Raw genomic sequence first — 23845 nt, 5'->3', positions numbered from 1 at the left:
TCAGTATTTCAATAGTTTTGCTGTGTGTTCCCTCTGCATGCGGCATCATTTATTTCCTTACATGTTTGTGCTGCTGCATTGTCCCACACTAAAACTGGCCTTAAGTATATAATGAAAAATCATTTCAAAAAGAAATCAAAAAGTAATAAAGTGGAAAGCAGTTTCCAACAAGCACTTAGTTGTTCACAATGGAATTTCATTTATTTTTCAGACATAGACTTTTATACTGGCCTTTTAGCAAACTTTTCTATTAATGTGTTGATGTTGTTCTCCTTGAAGAGCTTGTCTGTCTGCCCTCAGGAAGAGAACTGTTGGTTATTGTGTGGGTTCTTGCAGACAAACAATCGAAGTGTTCTGATGAAAATCGAAGCCAAGCAATACAGGCTGATTAAATTCTACAAGTGCAGTGGTTGTTACTGTTTTACTGTAGCTAGCCAGCAGCAAAATTAAAATCAAATTGTCCACTAAAAGATATCCGTACAAAAAGGGAAGAACTTTAGATCAGAGTATTTAATCAGAGATGAAAATAATACCTATCTAAATGTCATTAAAAGCATGAATGCATAAAATAAACCATTTTAATGAAAAACTTGTTTGTTTGCCTCAGTTCTTAAATGTCTCTTCTTTTTTCTTTCCTTCCTCCCATCAAAATTTGAAGGTGGAAGGAGATACAGTCACCTTCTCCTTTGAAATGCGGAGTGGTCGTGAGCACAACACTCCAGACAAAGCCATGTGGGGCTTTGCTTGCACTGTTCGAGCACAGGTACTCAAACATGACAGATTCCATGGGAAAGGCTCAGCCTTGTTTGTCTTCTGTCTGTAACACACTCCAGATCAAATAGAAATGTACTTCGAAGTTGGAAGTTAATGTTCAAAGCTTACTTGTTTCTTATTACTTACTTTAGACTGTGGCATGGCTTAGGGTTTTGTGAAGATAGTAATTACCAAATACATCTTATCAATCTCTTGTCATTGACACTGGACTTGGATGAAGTCACTGTAGTGTCTTTTGCTGCTTGTAGAGCATGATTTCTTTGGAGGGATAGGTATCTTGTAACAACCTGGAAATCAGGGATTTAAAGAGAATAATTATTCCAGCCTATAAAGAAGAGAGGGGAGGGATGCTGGGATCAAATGAAATGAAACAAATCCTTCTACCAGGAAGCTAGGACTAGGCCTGTGGGATGACAGACCTGCAGCCAAAGAACGACTGAACCAAAAATGACTTTATCTTTTCTTTTTTCTTGGTTCAGGAAAATAATGGATTGTTCTTATATGTTGCTTTTAATTGTTAAGCATTTTTTCATTATACCTCTGTGTAAAAGACACATCATTGATATATAAAAGATAGCTACGTACAGATGTACATATAATCTTACATATATATAAATATAAAATCACCTATATTGAACTGTACTGGGGAAGGACTTCATGGTTGATTGAGTGCAACTTATCGCTGTTCCTATTACAGGAGTCTTCAGAGGACGTGTCAGGAGGGTTGCCTTTCCTAGTTGACCTGGCACTTGGCCTTTCTGTGTTAGCTTGTTCGATGCTGCGAATACTATACAATGGACCAGAAATTACCAAAGATGAAGAAACCTGTCAAGAGCTCTTAAGATCTAAACTGTTACAAAGGTAAAAAGATAGTAACTTTGATCTGAGTCCCATTGTGGGTTATTTTCTGATGGAAGGGGATTTCTGTAGTTGTGCTCAAGTCTTGTGTTTTAAGGTGATGTTGTGATAATTTTTCCTGCGGTTTGTTCAGCAGTTCTGTGTTGCCTAAAACAAAGGGAATACTCTCTAGAAGAGAGGTTTTCTCTAGAGCAGGTAGAGGAGGTTTGGACTATGCGTGGTACAAGCCAGATTTGATATATTAATATGTAATCTGTCCTTGTAGTGTATCCTTCTGAATGGGGGAAGAGTTAGGAGGAAAGAAAAGCCCTTTTCAATCTGTTCTTATTTCTTTTTCCAGGTGCCAGTGGCAGGTGGAAGCCAATGGTGTCATATCTCCAGCCCTTACACCAAGTCCTTCTCCATTGCCTCTCACTATAGATGAAGATAGAGAATTTACATACCCTTCTGATGTTCTAGTGCCTCCCGTTGGACACTATTTTGATCTGCCCAGAATTAGGCTGCCTCCAGGAATCATGATCAAACTCAGGGAAATTTCTGGACGTGCTCGGCCTCAATTTAGACCTAGTATAAAGTAAGTAGCCACTGTTTTGCTCTAACTTGACTTTTATTGTTTTAATGTTGGGTGTCAAGTGAGCTAAAGAAGCAAAATGAGGATGCGGCATGCCTGATGTGTATGATGGTATGAGTTTAATAGTCTATAAATGCTCGTTTGTAAATCAGCATCTAGTGAATTGTAAATATGAATTGTTAAAGCTTGTCCATTATTCTTGCTTAATCAGTTTGGCTTTACCTATAACCCTAGGGATGTGATTCAGCCAGAAGTAATGGAGGAGATGGTAGTTTCATGTGTGATAAAACATCTGAATTTGGTTGATGCACTCCAGTCCCTGATAAATTTCCAGTATCAGGAGGAACATGCTGAAGAATATGATTTACTTTGTAAAATTATGGGCGAGACCTTTAAGAAGCTAAATGCCATGGAGAGACAATTGCAGGTAAAAATAAAAATACATAAACCAAGAAGGCTTTTTTTGAGAATAAAGGTGTATTAACAGCATTTTTAGAAACGCAGAAATACAGAATATACTCAGATTTCTCCTTTTAAGATTTCTTCTGCTCCTTAAGATGACCAACTGCAATAAGTGTTATTTTTGTCCCTTTATTAGAGTGTGGCTGAGCTGGAGCAGAAATGGCAGAACGAGGTAGATGACGCCATGCATGGGAAGCTGGAGAACAATGTCCCATTCTTTTATGATTATCACTTCAATGAGGTGAGCATTGTGGCTGCTGTGTGTGCTCCTGCTTCATGCTGCTCACTCAATACATGTTCATCCTTTTCCTTCACTTTATTTAGAGCAAGATGAAAGAACTAGAACTTCTGTGTTCAATGAAAGAAGTTTCTTTTGATGGAAGCGATCTGGAGAATGTGGTCCTGGCATTAAGGTTGGTAGCTGGCTGTGGAGTGGACCATTTAGGAAAGGTACTTAAAAGAGCAGCTGTAGAGTATTTGTGTTAAATATATTAGTACCTACAGGTACTTACTAACAAATCATTTATTTCATTTTTTCTGCTTTCTACTTTGTTGGCATAGAACAGATTGATGCTGTATGTCTTCTGTAAAGTAACCTTTCTCATGGTAGCATGTTATTACAGAAGCCATTAAAACATAATTGAGTTTGCTTCTTTTTCTTTCATAATCTTAGGGAGAAGTTTTTTCAAGAGGTGAATTTGCTGATACAGAAGACCTCTCATCCCCTAGCGAAAACCAAAACACTTGTGAAGAGCTTGATGAACAGAGCAGAGCTGTTACTGCACGTCACTATTGCAGCACAGTCTGGGATCACAAGAAGTATATCTGGTACCCCTGCAGAGACTCCAGGTATACATCTTGTGATCAACATTGTACTTTTTTGCTTTTTTTCTGAAGAGATAAGTTCTTCCTTTTATTTTCCCTCTTTCACTTAAATTAAAATTAATTATTTTTCTCTTTCTTACTTTATCAAATTAATTCGTTTACAGTAAATGAGGTTGAGTGTTTTCTGATTGCCGTAATGATGGTAAATTAAGGTATGGTTAATAATAAGTGGAATTTAAACTTTAGTCTCCTGAATTATTGGCAGAAAAATGTGTAACCTGGTCACATCAAATCTAACTTGATACAATACCTGAAAACAGGAAAGTCCTCAGAACTGAGTTGCAAATTCTTGCTTAAGCTGCATTTTCCCTGGTGGATGTTAACAGCTTTCACTGGAATGTCCACACTGATTTTAAAACCAGTTTGTACTTCTACACCAGCAGTGACATTCTATCTTATTGTGTAACATTGCAGCCTGTAAATCAGCGTCTGAAACAAAAGTGATCTCTCACGCCGTCCGCCAGCCCGTCTTCCTTCGCAGTATGTCAGCACCATCCGACTTGGAAATGATTGGTAATGAAGATATCGAGTTTGCTAGATCAAGTCAAAGGTATGCGAGGGCTTGTTCCACTAAGCTGCTTTACAGTAATGTGGCCTATGTTGTTAAAATCATCATAGTCTTTGCAAGCAAAGCCTGGCTTACTGCTGCCCCTCGTAACTCTCCTGTGTTCTCATAGGCGCCGCCACGTTACCAGCCACAGAAGTAGCTCTTTTACTCTTCTCCAGTCACTGACCATCGAGGACAGCAGAGATAAGCCTACGTACAGTGTCCTACTGGGGCAGCTCTTTGCTTTCATTGGGACAAATCCTGACCAAGCGGTATGTCTTTTTGAATGTGCTAAATCCTTATATTTCCGAATTCAAACTTTCACAAGGAAGTGAGGTGTTTTATCATGTCTCATTCACAAAACCAAACACAATCTCATAGGTGTCCAGCAGCAGTTTTCTGCTTGCTGCTCAGACGAGGTGGCGGCGTGGGAACACGAGGAAGCAAGCCCTGGTGCACATGAGAGAGCTGCTGACAGCAGCTGTTCGGGTTGGAGGTGTGACACATCTTGTAGGCCCAGTGACCATGGTGCTGCAGGGAGGACCAAGGTTAGTTTATTTCTCTGAAAAGAATTGTTTCAGTCTCTGTAGAAGATAGCAAATTGCTTTGCACACATTAAAACCATAAGGAGTGACTAGCTGTGAGGGCTCCAGTTTGTAGAACTAAACTTCCAACAACCATCTTGGTGCTTGTTGGGTTAAAAGGCAGAAACTTCTAAAAAGTGCTTTTATTTGATAGTGGATGAACTTTCCTTTCATACTTGGAGGATGTGTCCACAGATATGTCTAAAGGTATCTTACTGTCTTAATTCTATGTTCATATTAATTAGGTATTAGTGGTAGACTAGGCTGATACTAATACTAAATCTGATAAATACTTTGTGTTGTTTGTGGTCAAATTTCAGTCCTGTTTGAAATAAAACGATCCTACTATCTTGTTTACATATGTTTGATATTAAAGCATGGAGTGATTTGAATTTTACTTCTGTTTTTTGGGTAATTTTGAATATGTGCTGATTATTTCTTTAAAGCTATGTTTGGAAGTTTTTTCATTTTATTTAACCTAGAAAACCTACCATTTCAAATCTCTAACTACCAACAGAATTGAAGAGCTCACATGTGGCGGGATGGTGGAACAAGTCCAGGAAGCTTTTGGAGAGACAATGACGTCTGTGGTCTCGCTATGTGCTCGCTACCCCATTGCTTGTGCAAATAGCATTGGCCTCTTATGCACTATACCTTACACAAGGTATGAAAGTGTTTCCTGCAGAAAGGGAAGGAGGGCATTCTTAATAGCTTTTGCCTTAGGGAGAAATATTACCTAGTATATATATACTTCCTTTCTTCATAAAGCCCTGTTCAATCTGGCCTTGAACACTTCCAGAGATGGGGAGTAATGAGGATTATCTTGAGAACATCCTGTTAAATTTGCTTACAGTACAGAATTTTATCTGGGAGGACAAGGGAGAGGCAGAACCATCTTTCTGCCAAGTGAAGTGACTAATTGCTGAGTTAACAGCACATTCTGTATTTTCATTGTGTCTGTTGTTTGGTGACTGAAAAGTTATTTAAGTAACATCCAAATATCTCTTCTCGTACAGGAGCGAAGAGAAATGTTTGGTACGTAGCGGCTTGGTACAGCTTATGGACAGGCTTTGCAGTTTAAGCAGTCAGACAGAATCCAGTTCAAATGAAAAACAGACCAAGAAACAGAAGGTGGCCACCATGGCTTGGGCTGCCTTCCAGGTGCTGGCCAATCGGTGTGTTGAATGGGAGAAGGAAGAAGGTAGGAACACTGCCAAATAGGTTTCTGTTGTGTGCTTTAGAATTGTTTAAGTGCCTGAGATGTGGTGTAAGTGTATTTAAAATAGGCCATTTGCTCACCATGACTTCAGTACTGTGTGGGTTCTTCAGAACACACAAGTGGATACAAAAATAAGTTGATTTTTCTTGATGCTTTTTTAATTCTAGGAGTTCTTTTCCTCTTCGTGGGAGTGTTTATGTTGCAGATACAAGTCTGTCACTTGGTTCTGTCTAGACATAACCAGAGGCCCTGAGTGATCCCTGACAGGTTCCTTCTGTGATAGGATTCAGCCATAACACAAACTTGTACATGTGTAGCTATTGGCTGATGGAACATAGATGTTGTATCAGGTTTTACTTTTAATTAAAGGCATTTTCTATATGTTTTTTTTTGCTATAGCAGACCAAAAACTTGCTAATTTCAGTTTCTGTGTAAGGAATGTGTAGACATGTCCATTCATTTTGTTAATTACAATTGTGTATTCTTGCACTGCTGTTAAAGGTGGCTCGACAGAAGCTGTTCACTCTGGTCTGGCTCGCCAGGTCTCCAGCCTTCTTACCAACCACCTTGCCCGAGCCACAGAGTGCTGTGGTAACCAAGCTGCAGGAAATGATGCACTACAAGATGTTCTCAGTCTTCTTAATGACCTGTCAAGGTACTAGGCCTTTGCCTCTGGACTATTTTTTTTATTGTGTATGAAAGCAGGTGGGGGTTCTGTAGGGGTTATGTATATATATATTTTACAGTAGTGAAGGTAAGATAACTTTCAAAATCATTCTAAACTGACACGTACTCAGTCTTGGTGTTTAATCCCTTTCAGGAGTCACATAGGTAAAGCAATCCTGAGCCAGCCAGCCTGTGTGTCCAAGCTTCTGTCGCTTCTCTTGGATCAGCGTCCTTCTCCAAAGTTGGTCCTTATAATCCTCCAGTTGTGTCGTGCTGCACTGCCTCTCATGAGTGTTGAGGACTGTGGAAATGTGGAGTTGCCTCCCTGGAGTTACTCAGTACCCTCTCTGAACAGTGAACAGGATGATCCCAGTGACCCAGCCTCCAAGATTGCCTCTCTGCTGTTGGCTAAACTGGCAGATTATGTCGTCCCAGGTACCAGCATCTTTCTAGTGTCATGTTAATCTGAGAAATTGCCAAGCAGGTCATGTTTCTGCAGGGAGTTTTTGTACTGACAGAAAGCTCAAGTAGGAAAAGGTATATGATGTGTCAGTGTTAAGATGGGACATTTCTGTGACTTTCCACCTGACTCTTCATTTAACTGTTCTCAGACTGAGTGTCACAGTGATGTATTAGATTCATCTCGGGTGTGTTAGCATTACTTTCAAGGGCAGGAAAGTTTGTTGATAGAACTCATGGTTGTGTGTTTTAATTCCTTTTATTTTTCTTTTTTCCTTTCTACTGAAGGGTGCCAGACAGTTCTTTCTCCAACTGCCTCTGAGCCAGACACTACTTTGGCAAAAGCCAGCCCTAAAAATTCCATAAAAGGTGATAAAGATCCTGGAGAAGAAAGTGAGGCAGTGGATGGTAAACTTTCTATTTTTATTCATAAACGGGAAGACCAGTCATCCCATGAAGTCCTTCAGCCATTACTAAGGTACTCTTAACTCACTGGATTGGAATTAGCAACCAATTTTGTCATTTCCATTTCTCCCTCTCTTTTTTTTTTTTTTTTTAGTGTTACAGGCATAGAAAAATGCATTGTAGACATAAGCAAAATGTCTTCCTAGTTTCTTGTGTTTACTGGCAAAATAATAACATAATGCAAAAATGGCTTCTGGGGCTGATGCTTAGCATCCTGTTACCTGGATAAAATGCACACCACTACACTGAATTGGTGGTGAGGCAGAAAGACTAAATCCCAATGCTTCCTGGACTTGTCTGTTTTGTAGAAGACTGTTTAGCAGTGATGAGAGCAGCAAAGTTGAAACAAGAGCAGGGTATACACACGTATAAAAGGAGGAGGAGAATATGAAGTGTGATGTTTTGGTTTGCTTACAAGCCATGTAAGCCACAAGCAAAGGAGCATAAAAATATCTTGATCTGTCTGAAAACAATGATGTGAAAAATGAACTACTTGAACAATACTCCATCAAAAAAATTGAATGTATCTTGTTATTGTATTGTAGCCTATGTAGGACCAACTAATAGATCTGTCAAAGCAAAATGGCTTTAAAAGCATTGCTTTTAATAATGCATACACTGGATAATAATTTCCTATTACAGCTTCTTTAGTATTCTTTGTGCACACTTGGTTTTTTGAGATCTCTGAATGTCAAACAGCCAACATCATCGCCTCTTGTATTTTGTACTGTTTGTTTCATCCCCCCACTCCAAGCTGGTTTTGAACCCAGGCCCTAAAAATGGTACTAAAAGGTACAGCTACTGGGTATTGGTGGGAGAAAGATTAACTCAGGCATTTGTGTTCAGTAAAAAACATTGCATGATGCTTCTTTTTAATGGGGAAAGGTTAAATTGCTGTGCAAATGACTACATTCAATAGTGTTAAATTCCTTTTGTAAATTATAGTGCAGTTGGGTTTAAGTAGAAGTATTTCTACTACTCTTGAGCAATTCAGTTGCAAGGGTTGCTTTCAAATAGTTTAAAACCAGACATAATGTATGAAATGGAACTGTAGAGTTCAGCTGTTTTTAACACCAGTGAAAACAAAGCTGATGTGTTTTGTTTTCACTCCAATAGTAGCTCAGAAGGTCGTCCATTCCGACTGGGAACTGGAGCCAATATGGAGAAAGTGGTGAAAATGGATCGAGACATGACAAAAGTAAGGAAAGGAATAGCTAAAGAATTACTCAACATCGTAAAAATTGATGGCAAATCAATTTTGGTTTTTGTTGATGTTATATCCGCTTTGTTTTAATGTTTTTTAATTTACAGAACTCTTCAGAAAGATAACTTTAAATGTATTGTTAGCATTATGAAGTTATTGATGTAAATAACAGGGCTAAATGATGGAAAAGGATTTTGGCTAATGCTTCCTCCAACCGTTGTAGGTCATCTTTAAGCCCTTTAATATTCTCTGTCCTGAAATGTTTAATGCACACTGATAGTACTTAAATTAAACTTTCATGTATATTTTCAGACAAGTTCCTAAGTATTTGCACCAGAGATACTCCTATGTGGCTTTTTTGATCAGAGAAACTATACTGTTATGCTAAAAATGGAATGTTAAAGGCAATGAATCTATATTGATCTCTGATCTCTTTTTTTTAGATGAGAAAAAGCAACAGAAAGAATTTGTCTTATGACTGTGACTAATACACAGGAGGATGTTTTGATGTGTTCTCTGTACTTTTACATATGCAGAGGGAAGAGAATGAAATGCATCACACAGTATGGCCAAACAGAGCTAACATTAGTATTTGTCTTACACGGCAATTTTGTTTGCAGAGCGGCTGTTGTGAAGTGATTACAGAAGAAGCTGCTGCAGCTCTTCGAAAGGCAACTAAGTGGGCACAGTCTGGCCTAATAGTTAGTGTTGGGCCACCCATAGAAACTGTCAATCCAGAAACTACCAGTGGGTTGTCCACTGGGGACAAAAAGAAGACTGCACAAACATCTATTTGCAGAGAGAGGAATTCTGAGCTTGCCAGGTAGGTCACTTTGATTCTATATTAATCTAAATCCTGCTTTTCTATATACCAGTGTTCGTAGTGCTCCAGAAAATAATCTTCCCTTTTTTATGCTGTAAATTCTTGACAATTGAAGCTTCTTTTCCTTCTGTTGTTTTGAAATTAATGGGCAAATTACTTTCTTATCCTGCGTAGGACGGATCCTGTGAGGCCATTCATTAGTGGTCATGTTGCAAACAGCATGGCAGCAGAGGTCATCGCTTTGTTGCATAGCTTGTTGATGGCACCAGAATCAAATGCAGCTCAGATATGGACAACAACTGCTGAAAAAGTAAGCAAACAGAAGATTAACTATCAAATAATACACCAAGCATGTACTGAGTAGTTGAGAGGACTTTATTATAAGCAACTTCCTAAGCTACTCCTTCCCAGTTCAGCTCAAACTGGGATGTATAATCGCATCAAAGCAGCCTTTTCTGGTAGATGGTGCAGAATAAGTAATCAAAAACTATCCAGCTTCAGAGAATAAGTTGTTATTCTCTAATTCACCCGTCAGTCTTTTCAGTAATTAATAATGCTGTTTGTTTAGGGAGCTATCTTGCCTTCACTGGGTCGTTAATCTACCTTTGCTAATCAGTCCTCTCTGCCATGACCCTCTGAAGGTCCAAAGTGTTGGCTAGAAAGGGCTCTACTCTGCTTTTATGTTCCTCTGAAACCTGTAGCAACTAATCTGTTGCTTAGGCTAGATCCTTGGGCAAAGAGTTTTGCTAAGATGATGTATATAGATCTGTGATGTTTGCACTTCAGAGAACATGGAATATTCTAAGTTACATAATTCTTTTAAAGAACAAAAGTAATTCTGAGGCTGTGTGTGGGCTGGAGGCTTGGGGCATTGTTTTTTGTTTGAATTGTGCTTTGAAGTCATTTTCTGCCTATTTTTTGCTTCTGTCTTCAGGTTCTGTCTCGGGCTCTGATGTACATTCCACAGCTTGGGAAATACGCAGAGAGTATTTTGGAGAATGGGAGTAGCAGCGGAAGGAAACTTGCTAAACTTCAAAGAATCGCTCGGCAGGCAGTAGCTGCCCTTTGTGCTCTGGGTGGCTTTAAGGAGACAATTAAAATAGGCTCTGAAGTTCAGGTAATTCAGTGCCATTCACATTTTATATCTGATATGAGAATTGGTGCTTCTGATGGTGTCTTACCTGCACTGGCATACTTGGCGAGCAGCGTGCAGGTTGTCTGTGGTTGTGAAGCAGTTGAAATAACACATGTGGAGACTGCTACTGTGTGTTGCTCCTGTTTACTAAAACATCCAGCTCTGTGTTGAGTTGGGGTGTGGGGTTCTACACTCAGTGTTTCTTGTTTGGAAAGCCTTAAATCTTACACAGACCTTCTTTGGTTGTAGGTTTTAGGTAAAGGAATAGCAGGAAGCATTGGAGTTGTGGCATCTATTAATGAACAAGAAGGTATAGCAACGGTCAAATTTCCACCCACCAGTATAGACAGTAGAAAGACCTCACAAGCATCAGACACATTAACTATTCCATTATCTAGGCTGTGTGTTCCAAGGTCTGAGGTACGGTAGTTTTAAGAATCCAATATTAAGTATAATATCAATTATTTTTTTGTCACAATTAATTTACAGCATATAAAAAGCTTGCTTCATCTTTGCTTAAAGATTACTTGTAAAGATTGCCTCTTAATATCTATATGTAAGTTCTCATTCAAGTAACATGGATATTCATCTTCTTGGTGCTTAAAGATGTTTCATTACATACTGTGTTGTTTTTTGGGGGGGTTGTTTGTTTTTTCTTACTTTCTTTTCTTTGACTGGTGTTTGGTGGTGGTTTTGTGATAGTACAAAATGAGAATTAACTCCAGGTAATAAAACACCCTCATTTCTTAGAAACTAACTACTTGAATTTAACTTTTTACCGTGCCCCCCCACCATCAGGCATTGCCTCTTCATAAACTGTCCATTACTGAGAAGGTAGTACAGGCAGTCCAGTCCATGTTGCTCCCTCAGGAGGGAAGTCTATCTATTCACACCTCACTTCCTGCAACAGGAGATGGCTCAACTCCAGTAATGGCAGTGGTCCGGCTTCTTGCTGAAATAAGAACCAGGTGAGTTTTCGTGCAAGAACCAGATTTTGTGAGTCTGTTTTGATAGTGTACACAAACGATTCAAGAAAGCTTAGAATCATAGAATCCCAGCCTGGGTTGTGTTGGAAGGGACCTTAAAACTCATCCAGTTCCAACCCCCTGCCATGGGCAGGGACACCTTCCACTAGAGCAGGTTGCTCTAAACCCCGTCCAGCCTGGCCCTGAACACTGCCAGGGGTGGAAATTGCATGGGTTCATATTTTCTTCATCTGTGGGCATTGACATATGACAGCAGGAGGCAAGGCAACAATTCTTGTTTGCTTCCTAAAGTACATTTATTGTCCGAATGTTGTGAAAATGAGCACCAAAAATAAAGTCCCCCTGTAATACTGACAATGCATGTAGCAAATGCTTCATGTAAGTAACCGTTGTGAAGCAGAGGAAAGGTGAATTCTGTGTACACTTTTGTAATGCTTTAAACCTATCATTTTTCCATTAAGAGCATGCCTGGTGATGGCTCAGCTGTTAGAAGACAGCTCATTCTGTGAAGAATTCATTCAACAGTGTCCAGCTGCTGTAGAAGTTCTTAATTTGGTAGCACAGGAGTGCAGCCCTGGTAGGTATCCAACATGCTCTTGAAGCTTCATTGTTGTACTCAGAGACATAACAGCTTTTAAAATCACTTCGCTTTGTTTTGTCCTTCAGCTACTTAGAGTTTGATAGCTAGCACGGTACAGCATGTCTTGTCATAGCTGCAGAGCTGTTAACACACAAGTAGCTAGTCATCACCCTATATCATTTTAAACATCAGGCACAAAGGTTAGACCAGTACGTGATTATCCTGTGTATCGCAGAAGATGCAAGTCCTGAGAGTAGTTCTCTACTGCTACACTTCTAAACCCTTTCCACTTTTCTTGCTTCCAGTGTAACTTACTCTGTATTCCCTGACATTATCGCTTCTGTTTTCTTTTTATAACCTTTTTGCTAGTATTTACAATGCTTTCTTATATTCCTGATCATTGAGCTCTTGATTTCCTTTCCTGTTTAAGGATAAGCAATGGGCCCAGCAGAAGTCTTAGTTCAAGGGCAAGTTTTAGGAACATGTCAGAGCCTTTCATTAGAGGAAAAGTGGCTGAAGTGAAGGATGTCAGGGTGGGAACATGAGGGTGTCAGTATGATCTCCAGTGTAAGAGGAAGAGTACTGATTTTTTGACAGCAGGCATAAATTCTTTTGACTTCCTGCTTTTGCTGGGTCATGAACCTGCTCGCTAAAATGAACTTTATATCTTAATTAACATAGTAATGCCTTTGCTAGCCAAATATGTATTAAACATGAGGAAAACAATTGCTTGTATGCATTAGATTTTGTCCTTAATTTTGTTGATTAGGTGAGACTATTTGATCAGATCTCTGAATGTATTTGTTTCTGTTTACTGGTATTAAGATTGCCTTGTTGGACTCCAGTAACTAGATTTGCTTTGTTTGGTTTGTTGTTACAGGGGAGAGGCTCCTTGTTGTAGAAATGCAGTGTGAAAGGCTACGGATGTTGTATCGTGACTGTGCTCGGCCTCCCCCTCCTCCGCTCCAAGCAGACAGAAGGCAGGTGAGCACAGAAACAGTGCTGAGCATACAGCCCCTTGGAAATGAAGCCAGACACAGGGTGCAGAGAGTCTGCCTGTGGTCTTGGAGCCAAATCGGCTGGATTTGTGTTTAAACATACCATTTAATGTGAATTTCTGTAATGGGAATTATTGTGGTTGCAGTTGTGGTAATTGTATGTGATGTATTAAATGTGCACTTCATAAAAGAATGTGCTATTGGATTTCAGTAGAAGACATCAACTGTAATTGGTACAATAAAATTCTCTGTTCCTCTTTGTAGCCCAAAGAAATCACTTGGAGCCCATCAAGAGTATTTCCCCCCGTGCGAGCATGCATGTTTTCATCACATCTCACTGCTGTGACCTTCTTGGCTGATCCTAGTGCAGGTGGGGGACTTCCTCGGGGCACATTCATCTATGCCACTTCACCAGTTCCAGTACAGGTGAGAACTCAACCTGTACAACAGTGTGTGTAGTTTAATGTTCAGTAGTACACAAAAAGAGAAAGAAAACTTCCTGTTTTACCTAAGATTTGTAAGTAATTGTTTTTAAAATAATTATCATTTTTGTTTCTAGGCACCATCATTCTACTGGGAAATTGAAATAGTTTCCTATGGAGATACAGATGATGACACTGGACCAATAGTTTCATTTGGCTTTGCTACAGAAGCTGAAAAACGGGATGGTGCTTGGACAAACCCAGTGGGCACCTGTCTCTTTCACAAGTACGTTGGAAATGTACATCAGAAATCATGGTCTTGCTCAGTACATTTGTAAGCTCCTTACGGAAGAGGATTGTGAGCATGTTGTAGTAGGCAACATGTATGTTTTCATTGTTAAAATGGTGAATTAGAGTAAGGAGAGTTGAGTTGCCTGTTACCAGTATCACAGCTACCTGGACTTCACTAGATAGTGAGCTGTAATCCTTGTGTGTTTCAGTGCTCTTCTTAATTTCTCCTTGCATTACTTTTCAGCAATGGGCGAGCAGTGCATTACAATGGCTCCAGCCTGCTACAGTGGAAGAGTGTTAGACTGGATGTGACTCTTTCTCCTGGTACGTAAGAGTACAGCTAACTTCCTGATTTACCAGATAAGCAAATCCTCTAAATGTAAAGGAAACAGTGGATGAGAAAAAAGATTAAATCCATGTTCTTCTTTGGATGATTCTATTTTTCTGCAGGGGATGTAGCAGGAATTGGGTGGGAAAGAACAGAAGGGACTCCACCCCCTCCAGGGCAGCCAGCTAAAGGCAGAGTTTATTTTACATACTGTGGGCAGCGACTTGGGCCCTATCTAGAAGATGTCTCTGGTGGAATGTGGCCAGTTGTCCACATTCAGAAAAAGGTGAGTTTTTAACAGAAATACATTGCTTCATACATATTTTTTTTCAGATATATTAAAATTGTATAGAAAGTATTGTGCCTGCTCGTATATCTATAAAAAAGTACAGTGGTAGTTTTTACCCTTACTGACTTAGGTTGAGGTGTTCCTTTACCCTTCCCAGGTGCATATAGATGTTTTGCCATCATTTTCAACCTTCCTGTTAGGACACTAATGAGCAGAAATGCCATCTCATCAGACCACTAATGGCTTGACAAGATAACATTATTCTGTGCTAGTAACCTTTCTATTAGTATTCCTTCCCAGCAATGACCTTGCTTCAAAGAGTAGCAGCTAATTGTGATGTATCTTGAAGCTAGAAGAAAGGCAAGTTTGAAGTTTGTGTTTAGAAGCTTACTGCTTTCCCTGCTGCAGCCAGTTTTACAGCTAGTGCTGCTGGGAAGGCTGTATGGCATGGAGATGTAATCAGTTTCTCCTTTTGGCTGAGGTTTTTAAAAGAGCAAAGAGAAGGATCAAAACAATCCACAGCTCATCTCAATGCTTTTATGTTCATCTTCCAGAACACAAAGGTCCGTGCGAACTTTGGATCTCGCCAGTTTGCCTATGCTGAAGGACAGGCTCACAGGAACGCTGCTGATCTCTGCATTGACCTCGCTGAAGAAATCAGTGCCAATTTTGAAGCATTGCCTTTTGCCATGGCTTCTGATAGTGATAATGATGCTGGCACCAGCATCGCTTCGGATCCTGGGACCCATGGACCTCCGTGTAGAATTGCGGCCGTTGCTACAGCTCAACAACGTAAAGTGATGATTAACTTCTACTTTTAAATCTCTTTCAGGGGAAATTACAGTCAATTAAATAGAGTTTAAGCGTATCTTTGCTGCAGTCCTTAGATACTGCCAGTTTAGGTTAAGAAGTATGATAGGCATTGCATACTGACTAGATTTTAGACAAGGCAATTAAAAAGATCTTTCTTTGGTCTTTCTTTTGTAGAGATGCACAAATTATTCTCAGTTAATGCAATATAACGAGAAATTACCTTATCAGGGCTCTGAATACAATAAGATGTTGATTGAATCAGCCAATTGGTTATGCTGTGTCAAAATGCCTTAGACTTCCATAGACTGATTGGAGACCGTGGAACACAAAAACTGCATGGATATTGTAGCATGTCTTCTAGTGCCTTATGATCTCGCTATTTCCCTGTGTGTTTTGCAGAATATGACAGTGACACATCTTGCCACTATAAAATGGAGCTAAGTTATGAGAACTTTATCACATCAGGCCCCGATCCTCATCCCCCTCCTATTGCAGATGATGAAAGTGATGATGATGACGACGATGACATTCCCCGGGTGAGGAACATGGCAAGCTCTGCCTGCTGTAACTTGTAGTCTAAATGCAGATCTTGTAACTCACATTTTTAAGTTTCGCTGCACAAAGGTTCTCCCTGCTTCCTTAGGGAAAATATAGTGGCTGTTAACTTCTCTTTCTTCTTGGTTTTCTATGTAACTTCTGTCTTTTCAGGAGGATCACTATGCCCTGTTGGTTAAAGCCTGGGAAACTAAAGTTTTCCCTACAATTAGAAGAAGATTCCGTAATGAGGCTGAGAGGAAGTCTGGGTTGGATCAGATTAAAGGAGCTTTGCAGTTAGGTATGGCCATGTTTATTTCAATGCATGTTGTCTTGTACGACGTTAGTAAGAGTGAATGGAGACAACACCTGCGTTTCTTTTATGTTTTACTATATTAAGGGCTGCAAAATCTAAATTGAAGAAAAAAGTACTCAGTGTTTTCATCAGGTGCTTAGAATTTGGATTTGTAAATGAACACAGGTCTAACATGACCACCTCTTTGTGGGGAAGCCACAGTAAGAGCAAAGTAGGAATTCTGAGGCCCGATGAGCAGTATACAAGTGTATCAGGAAAGCTCTACCCCCTGTCTGTCAGCCTGACAGCTTATGATGTTAATGAGAATAAGAAGTTACTTCAGATGGCTGGGGAAATAACAGGCATTCCCTTCTGTCCACCAGGAATGGTTGATATAGCACGACAAACCGTAGAATTCCTCTATGAGGAAAATGGTGGCATCCCAAGAGACCTCTACCTTCCTACTATCGAGGATATCAAAGATGAAGCAAACAAATTTACAATTGATAAAGTACGAAAAGGTAAGATCGGGAAAAAGGATTTTGAGGGGAAAATAGCAACTGAGGGGCTCTGGTACTTGGGATCTACTGCATAAATTGCCCATCTGAGGAAAAAGCTGCACCCTAAAAATCATGTTGTCCCTTTCTGACCAGGTCTCACAGTGGTGACTCGCTCTCCTGACAGTAACAACATTACCAGCAGTGCTGTGGGAACAGCTTTACCCAAGTTTGCTATTCGAGGGATGCTGAAGACATTTGGTCTTCATGGTGTTGTCCTGGATGTTGATTCAGTGAGTAAAGATACTCTGGGAGGACTTCTAATGTACCAGCCTCACACATCTGTGAGCACATGTGATTAAGTGGACTGAACTGCTTAGAATGCTGATGTGGTGCTCTTTCTGAAGGAAAAAGGTATTACCATGACTGTTTATTGACAGTGTTGGTTTTGGTGTTCCAGGTAAATGAATTGGTCCAAGTAGAGACTTATCTCAGAAGTGAAGGAGTTCTGGTGAGATACTGGTATCCTATTGACATGTTGGAAAGGCCACCAGCTGGTTATAGGAGGACTGCAACAAATGGATTGGTTACCCTGGATAATACCAATATCCAAATTCACAGGTAAAAAAAGGAAAAGAAATGGAGTTAGAAGGCATTTGTATTATCTGACTTGATCTATAGCATTTCCTATAGCACAGTTAACTACTACAGCCTTGTTTTAAGCAGTTGGAAACTTCTGAATCTTATTGGAGTTGGATTAAAGCTGACAAAGAGTCATTAAATCTTAATGTATAAATGAGTAGTGGGGTTTGAGTTTTCTGGGGGGGCTTTTGTAGTAAAGGAAATGTATTACAATTGTCTTCTTTGGAAGGATTTTACTTAGCCATGTGCTAGTGTTTTAATAAGTGCTGGTACAACAGGTATCTTCCTTGAAGCTTGGGTTTCTTGTACTATCAGTCAGTTGCTATCTAGAAGCTGAAGAACTCTCCACTGACTGTGAGGGTTGGCTTCTAATTCAGGTGCTTTAATTTGGTACCACGATGGGCTGAGTGCTATCTTGAGCAAACAAGAAAGATTTGGGTCTACTTAAGCCTTAAATAATGAAGTGTATATATGTTTGGCTGCTGGTTAGGGCTTATTTTAATTGTGATGAAGCAATTTTATGTTCTGATGTTTGTGTTTTGCAGAGAGCTTTTGCGCAGTGAAGCTTCCCTGGCCAAGCTGTACTGCCGCATGGCTCTCCTCAATATCTTTGCTCCCAAATCTCCACATATGTTTACTCGGCTGTTCCATATTCCTGCTATCCGGGATATCACTCTGGAGCACCTGCAGCTGCTATCCAATCAACTGCTTGCACCACCTCTTCCTGGTAAACACTGGTTTTTGTCCTAGCTCTCTTCTGGTACAATAGTTTTCTGGGGACAGAAAAGTCTAATGAATTTGTCACCTACTGATTAATTAAATACTGATGGTGTCTGGAAAATGTCTCAATGGGCTCCTAACTTTAGTGATAAAGTACTAAACTGAAATTCTTGCTAAGGATCTAATTACAAGTGCTCAAGAGAGTTCAGAGTCCTCCCTAAGATTCCATGCAGTGTCCTTCTGTTTCTCTGTCACTGATAGTCTTCTGTTTATTGGGGAGTGGGGGGAGCATTCATATGGGATGCTGATAAGGAATTGAGAGTGTTTTATAGTTCCAATCCAGGGCAGTAAAACTAAATACCAGTTGGGTGTCTCAGTTTTCAAAATGCAGCTCCTTTCATTTCACAAAGGGGTTTGTCCTTTTCCCACTGGAATCACAGATCTGGTTAGGGAATGCATGTGATGAATCATGGAAAAGAATCTTTGGCTAATTCATGAGTGTTAACAAAGACTTGTTATCGTGACGAAGCTATTCTGCATGCAGTGAAATCTGTGTGGCTGGAGCATAAGGAGGAAGTGCTAAATATAGGCTGTTAATAGTTGAAAGTAATTATTTCCCATTGGAAAGAGTCCTGTTCCCTCCTCCAGCCTCTTTGAAACTTGGCTACCTCTAACTGATGCCACATTGTAAAAGATCCTCTTGCAGAGTACAGCACTACTTTGCATGGACTTTATTTAGTTTTCCCTCTTTACAATCTGTCCAATTCAAATCCTGCCACTATCCAGTTTCCAAACTGGCGTTTTGGTGAACTGCCCACTCCTTTGTGTGCCACACTTTGCTTTTCTCTGTCTTCTCCCATTAGCTCCAGGGTGGCAGCCATGAGATGTCAGGGCTTGCGACCCACTTGGGGTCACCCAAAAGCTATCTTGTTCATATATGGGGAACGCTTGAGAGGAGATAAAGCTGCTTTTACCTCATCTAGAATGAGCGGGGAAGAGGGTTTTTCTGGTTCCTTGTACTTCGCAGTAAATTGCAAGACATCTGCCTTCGTAGGTGGGACAAAGTAAGCCCACAGCTCTGTGGGTGTGAGAAAGCTCCCCAAGGGTTAGCCTGAGGCAGAGGAAAAGCACAGCTGGCATTTAGAGAGCCAACCCATCTGCAGCCAGCTTTGTCAGGGGTGCAAGTCTAGCCTTTCTACTGCTGACCTTTGGGAGGACGTTTGCTCAGGAGTGAAAACAGAGGCTTTGTAACCTGAAGTGTTTTAAAGCTTCTCTTTCCACTGTCTGTTTCACAGGCTACATAAACGTGTTGATCTCCAAATTTGTCACATCTTACTTGTTATTGCAGATGGAACAATCAGTTCAAGCTCTATTCTTTTGGCCCAGTCCCTGCAACACTGTGTCCACTCCCAGAACTGTGCTGCCACAGACCTCTTCTACCAGGGCAATTCACAAGCCATCAGAGAGTGGCTCACTGTTGCCATCACTCGGACGCTGCATCAAGGAGAGGAGAGTCTGTTAGACCTCACTAAACAGATCTGCTCCTTTCTGCAGGTAAAATACTTAGTAATGTTTTATGAGCAGTGTTTTTCTTTTTGAGCAGCCTTTGTTTTATGTGTGATTCTAACTTCCATAATACATCCCTCATGCTGATTTGTTTCTCTGGATGGATTGTATCCCTATTCTGATGACAGTGGGCACACTGAAAACACAAGTAAGAGCAATACTCTGGATCATATTAAAATGAAGTGGCCTCACACTATGTCAGTATTTAGAATGCTGTATTCTATTTGAAAACAGAACAGGGAGGTGGTTTGCTGCTGTTGCTGCTTGGGAGCTTTCATTATGAAATGTTATGTTACAGGCAGCACCAGAACAATTTCCTGCTGAAGAATTCCCAATTTCAGAATCCAAGGTCAATATGGATGTTAATTTTCCTGGGGCTGCATTTGTAATTGTGTCCTGTAAGGAAAGTCAGTCTGGATTCCGCAAAGAGTGAGTAATTGAGGGGCCAAGATGAAAGATTTGCCACTGAGCCTCTGTGAACCCTGAGTTATGTAGTTGGTTTTGTCTTCTCAGAGGCTCATTTTCTGGGTAGTGGGATAAATACCTCAGAGTGTTCCATCTTCTGTGACTGGGTTGGGATTGTTAGTAGCTAGTTACAGTCTAACCAAACTCTTCTTGCTCTTTCCTTAGTTCATCCCTGTATAAAGCTCCTTGGGCTCGAGTGCTTGTCTATGGGCTTGGCCATAAAGTCAAAAGGAATGGTCAGTTAAACCTAATAGAGGCAGTGTGCTATCCTCGAGATGCCTCTCCAACCAACACAGGCCTAACACCTCCCCCAACAACCAACCAGTACCCCTCAGTGATCACCCCTACGGACAAGGTCCACATCAAGCTAGGTAAAACAATAAGATTAAATTAAATCCCCTTTTTAACTGTATTCTCAGGAGTGGAACAAGCATCATCATTGTATCTGTAGGCCCTTCCTATATTATCACCAGTCCCACCACTGGTTATGACAGCATTTTTGTACAAGGTATTAAGAAACATGTCCTAACAGAAATATGCACTCATTCTTAACCAGCAGAGCATGGTTTTGTAGACTTTGCATTCCATCTGACTGATTTTGGTAGTTCTGTTAAATCTGTCAGGATCTGCTTTTTGGAAGTAATTGTAGAGCCCTTTCATATGCAGAGTAATTTATGTGCAGTATAGTAGCACATAGGTCATGCCAGCTTCTTGAGTGGGAGCAACCATTAATACCCTTTTAACTCTTCCAGCATAAGGGAGAGAGAGCGTGATTTATGTAGAGTAGCGAAGGTGACCGAGGGCTATAAGCTCTTAGAACTTTCCATCAGAGGTTCTTAAGTTCTTCTGCTGAACAACAGCATCTCTGATGCTTTTCTCAGTACTGATCATGTGCATCATACTACAAAAAATGGGCTTGTGAAAGTCTTATATGTATTTAGATATGTACAGGCTAAAAGCAGTTCTATTTTGTATGTCGTGTAAACAAACTGTACCTTTATAATTATTATACTTAAGTACAAGTGTAGCATTATAGATAAACACTCCTAATTGTTTATTATAAGGTACTTAATAGAGAAAATTCTCACTTAGCATAAATTTAGCCTTAAAAAAAATCCTAAAAGCTGTGTTACTGCTTTTACTTTACAAATGCCTGGAGTCATGATAAGTATTGTCTTTGACTTCTTTGCTTAGGAGTATCACCTCCTCCTGGAGCTGTGCTGGTCTTGCATTCTCTTCCACTTGAATTCCCCCTGGCAATGGCATTCACAGAGCAGCTGTTAACTTGGAAATTGGAAGATGGGGATGGAAAATCAGAAGACGAGCTGGATACTATTCCTGCTTCAGTTCTGTTACAAGTAGTGGAATTTTTAGGTGAGATTGCAGTATGTACTCAGTAATAAGCACCAGTAATGTGCTGGTTCAGACAGAAAATTTGGGAAAAATGAAAAATTGCTGCAAATATTGAAATTATCTTCAAACTCCAGCTATTCCCTGTTGATAGGCACTTGTTGGAATAGCCTTTCTGGCTGGCTGGCTGCTGACATGCAGCCACTGAAATCACATTTCTTTGTGCTTTTCTTAATGTTACTGTTGCAACTCATTATAAAGCTACTAACAGTGAAATACTGCTGACTCCCATGTCTTATCTTCCACACACAGGCAACTTTCTCTGGACAACTGACATGGCAGCATGTGTGAAGGAGTTAATATTTCATCTCTTGGCTGAGCTGCTTCGTAAAATTCACAATCTGGAGCAGAAGAAGAATCCAGCAGGATTGTCATCTTCTATTGCCCTCCAGCTGAACCCCTGCCTGGCTATGCTGATGGCCCTGCAGTCAGAACTTCACAAGCTGTACGATGAAGAAACACAAAACTGGGTGTCTGGAAATGCATGCAGTGGTTCTGGTGTTGGAGTGGCTGACCAGGGAAGATTTTCAACCTACTTCCATGCTCTGATGGAAGTCTGCCTTGCTGTAGCAGAAGTAACCTTACCTATCAATATGAGCGTAACAGCTAATGTGATGTCTTCGACAAGTGCCCCAAATCTTAGTGACTCTTCATCCTCCTCTTCATCCTCTCCAGGACAGACACCACAGAGTCCAAGCTTGCTGTCAAAGAGGAAGAAGGTCAAAATGAAGCGGGAGAAGACATCGTCTTCAGGCAAACGGTCTTCATCCAGAGCAGCTGACACAGATGCTGCAATCCTCAGTATAGGAGGAAGCAAGCCTGAGGATATGTTATGGTTTCATAGAGCACTGACTCTGCTTATAATTCTCAGACACCTAACGAAGAAGGATCCACAAGGACTGGGAGTGACAAATGATGCTGTAGCAGATGCATGTCAGGCACTGGTGGGTCCCACAGCTCACAGCCGCTTGCTCGTCATTTCTGGGATACCAACTCACTTGGAGGAGAGCACTGTCAGAAGTGCCATCAGAAAGGCATGTAATGCACATGGTGGAGTCTTCAAAGATGAGATCTACATCCCTCTGCAGGAGGAGGATCCCAAAAAGATAAAGGACAAAGCAGAAGGAGGAGAATGCAGAACTGAACTGGAAAAACCAACTGTTTCCAGCAGTGCAGACAGTCTGGATATCAGCAGCTCCAGCAGCGTCACCCCTGCCATGAGTGTCAGTGCTTCCGCATCCACCAGCCAGGCTTCCCTCTGCAGCTCACAGGGCATATCCCGGACCGTTAGTGATATCTCAGTTGACCAGTTTCAAGCTGGGTTGGAACTGGCCATCCCACCAGGATTGCTAGAGGCACACGTCGTTTCCAGCCAGGAGAGTCTGGATCTTTCCCACTGCAGTACTGGCAGCCTTGGCAGCCTCGGCAGCCTCGGGGAGCCACTGGACAATGTAGAAACAGCGTCTGTGTCTGATGTGGGATCCATGTACACAGTCACATCTCTGGACAACCAGCCACTGCTGTCACGGCCGATCAAAGGTTTTGCTGTAGTGGAGGTAATGGCTTCTGTCAGGAGGGGGTGTCTTGGGTTAGATCTTTCTGAAAGAGTAAGAACTGGTTCTAGTAATTGGTTTTTTTTAACCTCTGGTTTTGGGGAGCACTGTAGTTTTGTGGTTTGTGTGCAACACTGTGAGCTGAGTGTTGTGTGTTTCCTTCTGTAAAGATTCTTCTGCTTGACTGAGGCAACAGCTTGAGTGATGGAGAGTGAAAGGCCCTGTTAGCACCGCTGAGGTGCAGCTCAGCAGAGGTCATGGGTACAGAATACACATACGTGCATGTGAGACTAAGGAGACCGGGAATTCTCATCTTGGTCAGGATGGCTGAGGGACACAGAACTTCATTCTCCATTGAATTTCTCTGTACCAGTCATCTTAGGAGCATTCACTGCCTCTCAAAGGACGGAGGGGACCTAGCAGTGGAGTTACCAAGTGGCAATTTAAAACCAGAAGGAAGCGCTCCCGCATGTCCCAAGCTGTAGAGCTTGTTGTCACAAGCTGTTGCGGAAGCCAAGAGTATAAATTAATCCCTAAGGGATTAAGTTCATGGAGGATGTGCAAATTGGAAGCTATTAAGCACAGCAGTCACTGCAGCCTTCAGTTCAGGAAATCTTTAAACTGATTTCTGAAGGCTGAGAGAATATATAAAGGAAAAGATGTATTAATTTCCTCTTTCATATAAAACTTGCTTCAAAGATTTGCTACTGGACATTACTAGAGATTAATTTAGAGATAAGTGGCCCTTTAGTTTGACCAGCAAGGCAATTATTTAATGTTTCATGACTACATTCTCGCATATTA

The 23845-nt window shown here is 40.8% G+C and overlaps 1 protein-coding gene across 7 annotated transcripts in view; it reads left to right on the top strand.

The window, feature by feature from the left end:
* HECTD4 (HECT domain E3 ubiquitin protein ligase 4) overlaps positions 1–23845 on the top strand; it is a 71030-nt gene that overhangs the window by 34762 nt on the left and 12423 nt on the right. For all 7 annotated transcript variants that reach the window (XM_061466419.1, XM_061466418.1, XM_061466416.1 and 4 more), the window contains 39 exons: positions 659–763; positions 1472–1635; positions 1973–2206; positions 2438–2630; positions 2802–2906; positions 2990–3078; positions 3339–3514; positions 3965–4100; positions 4228–4369; positions 4479–4645; positions 5199–5345; positions 5698–5882; positions 6402–6555; positions 6721–7001; positions 7314–7503; positions 8607–8688; positions 9315–9517; positions 9692–9827; positions 10452–10634; positions 10902–11072; positions 11451–11620; positions 12100–12215; positions 13099–13202; positions 13481–13642; positions 13776–13924; positions 14174–14253; positions 14380–14543; positions 15101–15338; positions 15759–15895; positions 16068–16194; positions 16572–16709; positions 16842–16978; positions 17146–17306; positions 17873–18054; positions 19396–19601; positions 19912–20042; positions 20244–20449; positions 21273–21452; positions 21741–23044. In XM_061466419.1, the coding sequence (XP_061322403.1) occupies positions 659–763; positions 1472–1635; positions 1973–2206; positions 2438–2630; positions 2802–2906; positions 2990–3078; positions 3339–3514; positions 3965–4100; positions 4228–4369; positions 4479–4645; positions 5199–5345; positions 5698–5882; positions 6402–6555; positions 6721–7001; positions 7314–7503; positions 8607–8688; positions 9315–9517; positions 9692–9827; positions 10452–10634; positions 10902–11072; positions 11451–11620; positions 12100–12215; positions 13099–13202; positions 13481–13642; positions 13776–13924; positions 14174–14253; positions 14380–14543; positions 15101–15338; positions 15759–15895; positions 16068–16194; positions 16572–16709; positions 16842–16978; positions 17146–17306; positions 17873–18054; positions 19396–19601; positions 19912–20042; positions 20244–20449; positions 21273–21452; positions 21741–23044 (7335 nt within the window). The remainder of the gene's footprint in view (positions 1–658; positions 764–1471; positions 1636–1972; positions 2207–2437; positions 2631–2801; positions 2907–2989; positions 3079–3338; positions 3515–3964; positions 4101–4227; positions 4370–4478; positions 4646–5198; positions 5346–5697; positions 5883–6401; positions 6556–6720; positions 7002–7313; positions 7504–8606; positions 8689–9314; positions 9518–9691; positions 9828–10451; positions 10635–10901; positions 11073–11450; positions 11621–12099; positions 12216–13098; positions 13203–13480; positions 13643–13775; positions 13925–14173; positions 14254–14379; positions 14544–15100; positions 15339–15758; positions 15896–16067; positions 16195–16571; positions 16710–16841; positions 16979–17145; positions 17307–17872; positions 18055–19395; positions 19602–19911; positions 20043–20243; positions 20450–21272; positions 21453–21740; positions 23045–23845) is intronic.

The sequence above is a fragment of the Pezoporus flaviventris genome, unplaced genomic scaffold (genome assembly GCF_033815535.1).
Source record: "Pezoporus flaviventris isolate CSIRO_AGI_PZ_B2104156 unplaced genomic scaffold, CSIRO_AGI_Pfla_v1 ptg000041l, whole genome shotgun sequence".
Taxonomy (NCBI): Eukaryota; Metazoa; Chordata; class Aves; order Psittaciformes; family Psittacidae; genus Pezoporus; species Pezoporus flaviventris.
The sequence above is the reverse complement of the archived record's forward strand: the minus strand, read 5'-3'. Positions and strand labels throughout refer to the sequence as shown.